Below are 12,784 nucleotides of genomic sequence, written 5' to 3' on the forward strand. Positions count from 1 at the left end.
TTTCCAACAGATATGTGAAGACACTGTAACCAATAGTAGATGATAGTAGCAAATAGTGTAGTAGAAGTTTAATAGTTCATTTGCTTAAAAGTACAGGAGAAATGGAGAAATGGGGAAGAAGCACATAAAAGGTCAAGATGGTGATACTGTGCAGGGATGATACTGTACAGCAGAGATCACGAGGGCAGGGCACCTGTATCATGGATCTTTGGCTTTTCCATGGCCTTGCAGGTGTCTTTGCAACTGTCTTAGCTGGTCTCAGCCGGTTTTAGCTGGTGTTGTCTGTGACCATACAGAGCCCTGTGTGTCCTTATATGACCTTACTGTATTCAATCCATGTTTGAGTGTCTGTTATCATCATGAAAGACTGAATGGTCATATAATCACACTATGATTTACTATGCTTTAATGATTGCTGGTTTGAGATGATTCAATATACTCTGCTATGTTTTAATGTACTCTCAAAGTGTACTTAAAGATAATGTGATTGTGTGACATCTTTATACTTTATATACAGTTATGGCAATAAATTGTGATTTGGTAATGTTTTTAAAAATAGAGCCCGTGACAATCAGAAGCTAATGGTGTAATTTCAAAAGAATAGAAAGAAAAAGGAGCACCTGCAAGCCCAGGCTGAATAGCGGCCAGGGGATAACGAAATCCTTGAAGAGAAGATGCCCCAAGGGTGGGGGAGATCTTGAGCTGAACTCTATAAAAGACAGAGCACTGACCATTGTAAGTTGGAACTTCTTCAGAGTTGCACTCTGTGTGTCTCTGAGTGTTTTTTCCCCTCTGTTGCCGGCAATAAAGTGTTTTTGCTTCTCGGACCCCGACTCCTGCAGCTCTTTTTTGAGCACTTTTCTCGGACAGCTGAATTTGACTTATTCTGGCCGATTGTGGATTGTATATTCGGCCCTCACATCCCACAACAAGGTCTGTTGGATGACCACAGCGCCTGAGCTCTGTCACAGTCCATCAGAAGTTGCTGCTGTGTTTCTTCATCATCATCATCATCATCATCACCACCACCATTCTAATAAACAATGATTTTCATAGGACAAGCCAGCAAACATCTCTAGTATCTTTTCTTTCTTTTTAACATTCATCACTTCAGGACTTTCAATTTGGGGTTTTCTACTTAGTGAAGTAAAATCCTTGATGTGTTTAGAAACCAGTTACCCTGGTAAAGCACAGCAGTCTAAGTGTAGCTGATGTTGATCTTGTGTGCTTGTATTGCTTGCATCCCGTGTGGCTCTCCCCCTCCTCTTTTATACAATATTATTATACCTTTATTGCTGCTGCTGCTACCACTGCCAACAACAACAATAATCATGATCATCATGTGTTGGTGAACTCTGTAGTGGTTCCCCAAATGAAACTAATGCAGTTTGTTTGTCTGAAACACATCTTTGTAGTCGTTATGAGACCCTTGTAAACGACAAAAACAACAAGAGAATGAAAAGCGCTCTTCCAAAGTGATGTGGGTGGCTCTTAAAAGAGCCTTTTGTAGGACATGTCTGCATCCCAGTGAGGACAGCTTACTTCTTCTTGGGTGCTGCCTTCTTGACTTTGGGCTTGGCAGCCTTCTTTGCGGGACTTTTCTTGGCTGCAGGAGCCTTCTTGACCACTTTCTTGGGGCTCTTGGGCTTGGAGGCCTTCTTGGGGCTCTTTGTGGCTTTCTTGGCCGCTGCGGGCTTCTTGGCCGCCTTGACTTTCTTCGGGGACTTCTTAGCGGCTGCAGGCTTCTTGGCTGCCGCTGCTGCTTTGGGCTTCTTGGCCGCGGCGGGTTTCTTGGCTGCGGCTTTCTTGGTTTTAGGAGCGGCTTTCTTTGCGGGCTTCTTCGCTTTAGGTTCTGCCACCTTCTTGCTCATCTTGAAGGAACCGGATGCCCCGGTCCCCTTGGTCTGGACCAGAGTCCCCTTGGCCACCAGGCTCTTGATGGCGGTCTTGACGCGGGACTTGTTTTTGTCCACATCGTAGCCACCGGCAGCCAGGGCCTTCTTCAGAGCTGGCGCGGACACGCCGCTCCGCTCCTTGGATGCGGCCACAGCTTTGACGATGAGCTCGCTCACGCTTGGGCCAGCTTTCTTCGGCTTGGAGGTCTTCTTCTTGGCTGCTTTCGCCGGAGCGGCGGCCGGAGCTGGTGCTACTTCTGCCATTTTCTCTCGACTATCAACTTGTTTTTTCTCTTCCCTACACTCACAACGACAGGACGGTCACTCCTGACTGGTGGGGAATCTGGGGCAGGAGGCTGGACTTAAACACAGCGTGAGAACCGTGGAGACTCAACCCAGGCCGGCTCTGCTCGCTGCAGTCTCAATGTCGGCCTACTTGTGTTTTTTCTTCACCGATAAAACGCTCAAAACTAAATGTGGGACAAGTGCCGAGTGCTGACGGTGAAGCGAGCCGATAGCAGACTCGTGTCTCTTCATATCGAACTCATGTAGAGCTCTGATGCTCTCTGCTTTTGGTTTGAGGAGCCTCCAAACCTCATACATTCACCGTCGCGGCCAGCGCTGCCCAGCGACTTTTCTCACTCATTTCTCTCCGAAAATGTTTTTAAACGCGTCACATCTCCATCGAAAGCCGTTCCCCCGCTGGCCTACATGTTTGTTCAGGGAGGCAAAGTGCAAGAAACCGTCTGTCGATCATCGGTTTCTTATAAAACGAAGTTATTCCGGTACCAGCAAACACACCGATGGCCATCGAGGCTGACGGTGCCAGACCTCCGTTCACAGCTGCTCACTGTGAATATTTCTTCTGCTAAAAACCACTTTTTAATATGAGTAAAATGTCAATTGTTCTGCTATTAAAGAACAAATGGCATAGTAAGTGCCGTCGGTTTGTCATCCTCGTGTGATACATTTAACGTCACTGAATATTAAACATGAACAGTCTGCTGATTCCTAAAGATTTGGGCTTTGGATTCTCCAGCGCTATGATCCGTCGTTTTGTTTGTTTGTTTTAAAGCATATTAGTCGACTTTCTCACTCACGTTATGTGTTGGTGTCTGTGGTCCAATAAGATAAGATAGGACTTTATTGATCCCACACAGGGGAAATTTAGTCGTCACAGAGGCACAAAAACATCAAGATAATAATAATAACAATAACAACAACAACAACAATAATAATAATAATGTACAGGGTACCGATTATAAAAATACTAAATGCCATAAAAGTCCTACTGCCATAGAAACTTTTGTTGCTAATATTCTTATGAGGAAAAACTACCAATGTCATATGTTTTATTGCACTTGAGAAAATACTCGATCTATGTATATGCACAAGATACATACAGTTTATAAAATACTGTTTCCAATATGGATAATAAATAGTGTTACTGCACAGCTGAGAGAAATACACAACGACTTAGAATTGCACCAGGTGAGATGGATAATGTGATCGTGTTTTAGCATTGATAACAGTAGTGCAGAACAAAAGTGAACTGAAAAAGGCAGCATCAACACAGAGCTGAGTGACATGACGCTGCCCTCTAACAGTCTCACAGCTGTTGAGGTGAGGGACCTTGATGCATCAGTCTGCTACTGAAAGAGCCGTTTCAGCCTCCCACCGTCTCACGCAGGGGGTGGGATGCACCTCGGGCTGTGATTGGGCCACGTCTTTGGTGTAATTCACAAACTAACTTGGCCAGCCAGCATCAGTCTGTTTTATCCAGATGGTTCAGCGCTAACGTGAGCAGACTACGTCTAAGTCTGCTTTATTTCAAGACTTGGAAACACCCCTCAAACATCTAACAGTGATGGAATGTGAATGTTTACTATTATTATTATTATTATTATTATTAATTCTGCTGTTTGGAGTTAAAGTCAGTCAAAATGACCTCCAGCAGCCTCACTACTTTCCACCTTCTAACACTTTGCCGGCGGTCCAGTGTGTCACCCGGGACGACCCTGGGCACCGACTGTGCCGCGTTTCGGTGCCATTCATTCATTAACCTGACAGCAGCCAGGTTGATGGGTCGTACCGTGCCGACGCTCCCGAATCCCGGAAGTGTTTCGTGAAGCGCATGTCGACGCTTGTGTCGTTTAGGGCCAATGACGTCACTGATGACGTTCGAAACCTCGCTCGTTCAGGAATTGCTTCGGCGCGATTTATGAACATTTATACACCCCAGTGGATCCGCTCACACCTCGTGGGTTAGTGTGACACACAGGTGCATTTTGTTATACTGCTGCTTACTGTGATGGAGCCTGCGAGAAAGAGAAAGTTTTCCCCCGTGTGAGAACATTTTGATCTGATCTCTCCCAATATGTGATCAAGTACACTTTCAGTGACATTATCACATGTGTTTTTTGCTTGTTATGCAGTGTACTATAATTTGCACTCTTTTCTTTTAACCCAAGGTGAACGGTTTGTTGTGTGCTAAAGAACTGGGGTACAACGACAACAACACCTCATCCACACTGAGGCATTCTCGTGCTTGGCATGAAAATAATGAGGGGAATGTGGCATATTTAGTTTCGGAATGAAAATGAATAAAATCGATTTCACTGCTCTCTTCGTGTTCACGAGCATCTTCACTGCCCCTTACCTTGTGAAAACACTGCAACAGTTTGAAAACAATTGTTCTCCTGTCATTGAGAGGTGTTCAAACATTGACAATATTTTTTGATAAACATTTGACAAGCAATATTAGATTTGTATTGTTACATACCCATAATACACTAAACAATACATTTTATTTCTGTGACTTATAATACACGAACTATACATGAAATGCATTTTAAATATGAATTCGTTTTTGAAGTTAGGAGTTCATCTGAGCACATTAAGTCGAGGTCGGGTTGTTTTCAGGATTCTGAAACACAACCAGGAACATCAGACCCTCATATCAAGATTCAGTGTGTGTGTGTGTGTGTGTGTGTGTGTGTGTGTGTGTGTGTGTGTGTGTGTGCGTGTGTGTGTGTGTGTGTGTGCGTGTGTGTGTGTGTGTGGGGGGGGGGGGGGGGGGGAGCAGTCTGTTAATCAGCACACAGAGGAAGCCTTAGTAGAAAAATTTATTTGAATTAAAACACATAAAAAAAATTGTTAAAATAGTCCAGGGCTAAAGCCTCACAAATAAAACCCCACAGTTCACCCGCCGCTAGGAGTTCAGGTCCTCGTCTTGCAAGACAGCTGAATCCTGCATCCACAGGTATGGCGGCAAGAAGCCTATGTGTAAAAGGGCTGAATTACTTCAGAGTCTGATAACCAACTGTAGATGGCTCCTAACAGTAGGTCCATCCAATAAACAGGGGTACAGTCATAGTGTCTCTTCCCCCTCCAAAACAAGCATCAAGAGTAATTCCAAACAAACAAACAAACAAAAAAAACACTCTTAAACAAATATCCACGCCAACCAAACTAATAAAGACAGATTAATTAAATAAATTATGATGGGGGGGGGGGGGGGGGGGGGGGGGGATCACCTATGATTTTTACGTCAACACTGACGGAAGGCAACTTATTAAAAAACTGATGTTGATTTAATTTCCGTAGTAAACTCTTTCTAGTCCAGTGTCTCAATATTTTTTTGGTAAGCATTTTCTGCAATTTGAAAAAAGAAAAGAAAAAGTGGAGAGTTGACTTAATTTAAGTAATGCTTTATCCAAAACTTCCCCCTGTAGGCACAGTCTCGGGCTGCAAACATCACACCAGGTGGAGCTGGTTCCTCTGCTAGAGGTTCCTTCCTGCCTGCTCAAAGGAAGCTTTTCCTCGCCACTGTCATCAAGTGCTCATGAGGGAATTGTTGGGTCTCTTTAGATACACAGTGTGGTCTGTACCAGCCCTATATGGAAAGTGTCCTAAGAAATCTTCTGTTCTGATTTGGCGCTATATAAATAGAACTGAACTAAACTGAATTACTGAGACAAGATTAGATTAGATTCAACTTTATTGTCATCGTCAGAGTGCAGCAAAGAGACAACGGAATGCAGTTTAGCATCTAACCTGAAGTGCAAATAGTCATAATATCCAAAAAGTAATAAAAATGAATGTAAGTAGTGCAAGTGGCATGAAGTATAAACAGTATAAACAGTATATTTTGAGGATCCAAACATGTTCAGTGAACACAAAAACAAGCAAACAGTGTTACTCATCCGGTGAGTTAAAGAGCAGTTGCATAGGCTACATAAAGTACAAATGTTTGATTGGGAACGACACACCTCCTGTAGCGACGCTTTGATTCATTTAATCCTTGATGACATTATGATTGTGTCATAGGGATTCCTCCGAATTCCAGTGGGTCTAGTCAGAAAACCAGGATCTGGATTAAACTAAATCTTATACTCAGGTGAGATCTGCAAGGCCTGATCAAAAAATAAATAAATAAAATTGTGGAATATTTCGTTGTGTGACCAGAAACTTCAGATCACCGAGATGTGGACTAAGAGGAGTCTGCATGTTGTGCCCCAGGCCCAAGTGACAGCGACAGTCTTCTTGCATTATTTTCATTCCACACCATCCCAACCACACTGTATTTAACCTGTAGTCTAATAGTTTACAATAGCTTTTTTTTTTTTTTTGGGGGGGGGGGGGCTTTTTAACCTTTATGATGAAAACAGCTGAAGGTATGACAGGAAAAGGGCCAGAGAGAGAGGGGGTGACATGCAGTAAATGAGCCGCAGGTGGGAGTTGAACCTGCGGCCACTACAGAGGACTGACAGCCTCAATACATGGGGCATACACTAAATGTATGGTGTGTCACAATGTGTCACTCATAGTTTTAAAACTGAAATCCGGTTCCTCTCCCAGACATATCTCAGTGTGTCAGATGGGCCATAACACCCACATCTGAAGGTGTGTCGTCAACTAGTGCAGGATGACAGGAGCAGAGCTTACAACAAGACAAGCAACTTTTTCTCTGTCATTGCAGATAAAGGAGAAGACCTAAAAAAAAAAAAAAAAAAAAAAAAAGCAACTGAGCAACTGTCATTATTACTTAGGTACTATTACGATGGTGCAAATTGTGAGCACTTTTTACATTTCTGGAGAGCAAGTCAATTAGATGCAGTGGGACACACAAAACAACAACAACAATAATAATAATAACAACAATGATAATAATAAGCTACAAGGCCACTCAGGCAGGCTTGAAGGTTGTTCAAACAACTGGGTATGCCAAACTGTTCATCTTCAAATGTAATCTAAATTTGACACACAGTTTTAACAGATGCCTACCATTCACTAAATCTGTCAAATCTGTCTTTGTAAATCTGTAAAAAAATGTTCTGCATTCACATGAAGTGAACTCAAAAAGAGAAATTAATAAATGTATGTGTATGATTGTCTTATTGTAAACAGTTTAAGTGTTAATAAGAAGGGATCCACTTTAAAACCCAGATCCTATCATCAGGAAAGATGCATCATAATGGACAGATTTACCTAAATTAGGAAAAGCATCAACAGTTAAAAAATGATGAACGTATCCTTTAAGGTTAGCTACATCTTTTCTCTCTATATGTCAACTTCTGAATGCTGCCTATCATATAATTTGTACAAGGGAAAAAATAAAAAATAAAAAATTGGAATTTCGCCTTGCAGGACTAATAAATGAATACTGAATTGAAGGAAGCTATTAGTGGTAGTCATATGTGAATGTTTCAAACTCTTAATATATTGATTCCATTTTGCATGTTGAGAAAACTATTTGCCTGCTAGTTTAGGGGTAACATTTAATTTCCAGGAGCCTTTCAAGTCGTTATAGGCCCACAGCTCAGAGGCTTCAACCATCAAATGCTCAGAATAATCACTAAAATCACTTAAACAGTGATAGAACCTGAGAGATAATGTATATTCTAGTTTTTGTTTTTGCATTGAAGCAGAGGAAATTAATGCTTTACTCTACTGTGATACTCTATTTAAAGCTCCCGGTATAATATCCCGGTATTAATATTTGATAATAATTGCATGATGATTTGATCAACGCTATCTTCCCCAATAGAGACGTCAGACATGATTCATTCACGATAGTGTGCAGTTGGTGGCGCTATTGCGAGAATGTATCCTCCTTCAGCATGAGAAGCCAAAGAAGAAAGAGGCCCGCCTCTGCTTTCTAACACGTCCTCACATTATAGTTAAAGCGCTGGCCGCACAGACTAGGTGACTATTACGGCATATTCAGCTGATCTATCAGGATGAGTGGACGAGGCAAAGGAGGCAAAGGACTCGGTAAAGGAGGCGCCAAGCGTCATCGCAAGGTGCTCCGTGATAACATCCAGGGAATCACCAAACCCGCTATCCGCCGTCTGGCTCGCCGTGGTGGTGTGAAGCGTATCTCCGGTCTCATCTATGAAGAGACTCGTGGTGTGTTGAAGGTTTTCCTGGAGAACGTCATCCGTGATGCCGTCACCTACACCGAGCACGCCAAGAGGAAAACCGTCACCGCCATGGATGTGGTCTATGCTCTGAAGAGGCAGGGTCGCACTCTGTACGGCTTCGGCGGTTAAATCTTTCTGAACCTTTGAAAACAAACTCAACGGCCCTTTTAAGGGCCCCCCACATTTATTGAAAGAGTTGAATTCTGGTATATCGAAACACCGAATGCGTTCGTTGCCGAAATTAAGATCGGCTTAACTGTTAATCGTATGTAAATTTTTAGTTCACATTAATTTATTACCGAAATAATGTAACGTGAGTAGGGAAATTACCACATACACTGAATCTTGGTATGAGGGTCTGATGTTCCTGGTTATTTCAGAATCCTGAAAACAACCAGACCTCGACCTAATGTGCTCAGATGAACTCCTAACTTCAAAAATGAATTCATATTTAAAATGCATTTCATGTATAGTTCGTGTATTATAAGTCACAGAAATAAAATGTATTGTTTAGTGTATTATGGATATGTAACAATACAAATCTAGTGTGGTCAACGTTTGAACAACTCATAATGACAGGAGAACAATTGCTTTCAAAACTGTTGCAGTGTTTTCACAAGGTAAGGGGCAGTGAATGTGCTCGTGAACACGAGAGCAGTGAAATCGATTTTATTCATTTTCATTCCGAAACTAAATATGCCACATTCCCCTCATTATTTTCATGCCAAGCACGAGAATGCCTCAGCGTGGATGAGGTGTTGTTGTCGTTGTACCCCAGTTCACACAACAAACCGTTCACCTTGGGTTAAAAGAAAAGAGTGCAAATTATAGTACACTGCATAACAAGCAAAAAACACATGTGATAATGTCACTGAAAGTGTACTTGATCACATATTGGGAGAGATCAGATCAAAATGTTCTCACACGGGGGAAAACTTTCTCTTTCTCGCAGGCTCCATCACAGTAAGCAGCAGTATAACAAAATGCACCTGTGTGTCACACTAACCCACGAGGTGTGAGCGGATCCACTGGGGTGTATAAATGTTCATAAATCGCGCCGATACTCGAAGCAATTCCTGAACGAGCGCGGTTTCGAACGTCATCAGTGACGTCATTGGCCCTAAACGACACAAGCGTCGACATGCGCTTCACGAACAACATGAACAACATCAGTGAGGCTGCTGGAGGTCATTCTGACTGACTTTAACTCCAAACAGCATAATAATAATCATAATAATAATAATAATAATAATAATAATAATAATAACTAAAACTGTTGTGTGACCATGAATGAAAATGTTCAATATTCAACAATATGTAGTCCCGGTGAGGAATAAAAAAAAAAGTCGAAATAGTAAACATTCACATTTCAGGGGTGTTTCCAAGTCTTGAAATAAAGCAGACTTAGACGTAGTCTGCTCACGTTAGCGCTGAACCATCTGGATAAAACAGACTGATGCTGGCTGGCCAAGTTAGTTTGTGAATTACACCAAAGACGTGGCCCAATCACAGCCCGAGGTGCATCCCACCCCCTGCGTGAGACGGTGGGAGGCTGAAACGGCTCTTTCAGTAGCAGACTGATGCATCAAGGTCCCTCACCTCAACAGCTGTGAGACTGTTAGAGGGCAGCGTCATGTCACTCAGCTCTGTGTTGATGCTGCCTTTTTCAGTTCACTTTTGTTCTGCACTACTGTTATCAATGCTAAAACACGATCACATTATCCATCTCACCTGGTGCAATTCTAAGTCGTTGTGTATTTCTCTCAGCTGTGCAGTAACACTATTTATTATCCATATTGGAAACAGTATTTTATAAACTGTATGTATCTTGTGCATATACATAGATCGAGTATTTTCTCAAGTGCAATAAAACATATGACATTGGTAGTTTTTCCTCATAAGAATATTAGCAACAAAAGTTTCTATGGCAGTAGGACTTTTATGGCATTTAGTATTTTTATAATCGGTACCCTGTACATTATTATTATTATTGTTGTTGTTGTTGTTATTGTTATTATTATTATCTTGATGTTTTTGTGCCTCTGTGACGACTAAATTTCCCCTGTGTGGGATCAATAAAGTCCTATCTTATCTTATTGGACCACAGACACCAACACATAACGTGAGTGAGAAAGTCGACTAATATGCTTTAAAACAAACAAACAAAACGACGGATCATAGCGCTGGAGAATCCAAAGCCCAAATCTTTAGGAATCAGCAGACTGTTCATGTTTAATATTCAGTGACGTTAAATGTATCACACGAGGATGACAAACCGACGGCACTTACTATGCCATTTGTTCTTTAATAGCAGAACAATTGACATTTTACTCATATTAAAAAGTGGTTTTTAGCAGAAGAAATATTCACAGTGAGCAGCTGTGAACGGAGGTCTGGCACCGTCAGCCTCGATGGCCATCGGTGTGTTTGCTGGTACCGGAATAACTTCGTTTTATAAGAAACCGATGATCGACAGACGGTTTCTTGCACTTTGCCTCCCTGAACAAACATGTAGGCCAGCGGGGGAACGGCTTTCGATGGAGATGTGACGCGTTTAAAAACATTTTCGGAGAGAAATGAGTGAGAAAAGTCGCTGGGCAGCGCTGGCCGCGACGGTGAATGTATGAGGTTTGGAGGCTCCTCAAACCAAAAGCAGAGAGCATCAGAGCTCTACATGAGTTCGATATGAAGAGACACGAGTCTGCTATCGGCTCGCTTCACCGTCAGCACTCGGCACTTGTCCCACATTTAGTTTTGAGCGTTTTATCGGTGAAGAAAAAACACAAGTAGGCCGACATTGAGACTGCAGCGAGCAGAGCCGGCCTGGGTTGAGTCTCCACGGTTCTCACGCTGTGTTTAAGTCCAGCCTCCTGCCCCAGATTCCCCACCAGTCAGGAGTGACCGTCCTGTCGTTGTGAGTGTAGGGAAGAGAAAAAACAAGTTGATAGTCGAGAGAAAATGGCAGAAGTAGCACCAGCTCCGGCCGCCGCTCCGGCGAAAGCAGCCAAGAAGAAGACCTCCAAGCCGAAGAAAGCTGGCCCAAGCGTGAGCGAGCTCATCGTCAAAGCTGTGGCCGCATCCAAGGAGCGGAGCGGCGTGTCCGCGCCAGCTCTGAAGAAGGCCCTGGCTGCCGGTGGCTACGATGTGGACAAAAACAAGTCCCGCGTCAAGACCGCCATCAAGAGCCTGGTGGCCAAGGGGACTCTGGTCCAGACCAAGGGGACCGGGGCATCCGGTTCCTTCAAGATGAGCAAGAAGGTGGCAGAACCTAAAGCGAAGAAGCCCGCAAAGAAAGCCGCTCCTAAAACCAAGAAAGCCGCAGCCAAGAAACCCGCCGCGGCCAAGAAGCCCAAAGCAGCAGCGGCAGCCAAGAAGCCTGCAGCCGCTAAGAAGTCCCCGAAGAAAGTCAAGGCGGCCAAGAAGCCCGCAGCGGCCAAGAAAGCCACAAAGAGCCCCAAGAAGGCCTCCAAGCCCAAGAGCCCCAAGAAAGTGGTCAAGAAGGCTCCTGCAGCCAAGAAAAGTCCCGCAAAGAAGGCTGCCAAGCCCAAAGTCAAGAAGGCAGCACCCAAGAAGAAGTAAGCTGTCCTCACTGGGATGCAGACATGTCCTACAAAAGGCTCTTTTAAGAGCCACCCACATCACTTTGGAAGAGCGCTTTTCATTCTCTTGTTGTTTTTGTCGTTTACAAGGGTCTCATAACGACTACAAAGATGTGTTTCAGACAAACAAACTGCATTAGTTTCATTTGGGGAACCACTACAGAGTTCACCAACACATGATGATCATGATTATTGTTGTTGTTGGCAGTGGTAGCAGCAGCAGCAATAAAGGTATAATAATATTGTATAAAAGAGGAGGGGGAGAGCCACACGGGATGCAAGCAATACAAGCACACAAGATCAACATCAGCTACACTTAGACTGCTGTGCTTTACCAGGGTAACTGGTTTCTAAACACATCAAGGATTTTACTTCACTAAGTAGAAAACCCCAAATTGAAAGTCCTGAAGTGATGAACGTTAAAAAAAAAGAAAAGAAAAAGAAAAGATACTAGAGATGTTTGTTTGCTTGCTTGTCCTATGAAAATCATTGTTTATTAGAATGGTGGTGATGGTGATGATGATGATGATGATGATAAAGAAACACAGCAGCAACTTCTGATGGACTGTTACAGAGCTCAGGCGCTCTGCATTTCAGATGATCATCGGGGTCGTCTGTACCAAAGTGTGGAAAAGCACACGTACTGTGGTCATCCAACAGACCTTGTTGTGGAATGTGAAGGCTGAATATACAATCCACGATCGGCCAGAATCTTGACCTTTTATGTGCTGCTTCTCCATTTCTCCTGTACTTTTAAGCAAATGAACTATTAAACTTCTACTACAATATTTGCTACTATCATCTACTATTGGTTACAGTGTTTTACTCAATTCTTCACATATCTGTTGGAAAAAATTATACGACA

The 12,784-nt window shown here is 43.0% G+C and overlaps 1 protein-coding gene and 2 pseudogenes across 1 annotated transcript; 2 read left to right on the plus strand and 1 right to left on the minus strand.

The window, feature by feature from the left end:
* Window positions 1-1,515: 1,515 nt before the first annotated feature.
* On the minus strand, window positions 1,516-2,210 carry LOC143319502 (histone H1 pseudogene; annotated as a pseudogene).
* A 5,927-nt stretch (window positions 2,211-8,137) lies between these two features.
* LOC143319914 (histone H4) lies at window positions 8,138-8,460 on the plus strand. Its single transcript, XM_076729180.1, has one exon. The coding sequence runs from the start codon at window positions 8,138-8,140 to the stop codon at window positions 8,447-8,449; it is 312 nt and encodes a 103-aa protein (XP_076585295.1). The 3' UTR covers window positions 8,450-8,460.
* Window positions 8,461-11,227: 2,767 nt separating this feature from the next.
* On the plus strand, window positions 11,228-11,966 carry LOC143319510 (histone H1 pseudogene; annotated as a pseudogene).
* Window positions 11,967-12,784: the final 818 nt, after the last annotated feature.

This window comes from Chaetodon auriga, chromosome 4 (genome assembly GCF_051107435.1).
Source record: "Chaetodon auriga isolate fChaAug3 chromosome 4, fChaAug3.hap1, whole genome shotgun sequence".
NCBI classification, from domain to species: Eukaryota; Metazoa; Chordata; class Actinopteri; order Chaetodontiformes; family Chaetodontidae; genus Chaetodon; species Chaetodon auriga.

Excerpts from the sequence above, each read along its gene's own strand:
- LOC143319914 (XM_076729180.1), top strand. The coding sequence starts at position 8,138 with ATGAGTGGACGAGGCAAAGGAGGCAAAGGACTCGGTAAAGGAGGCGCC.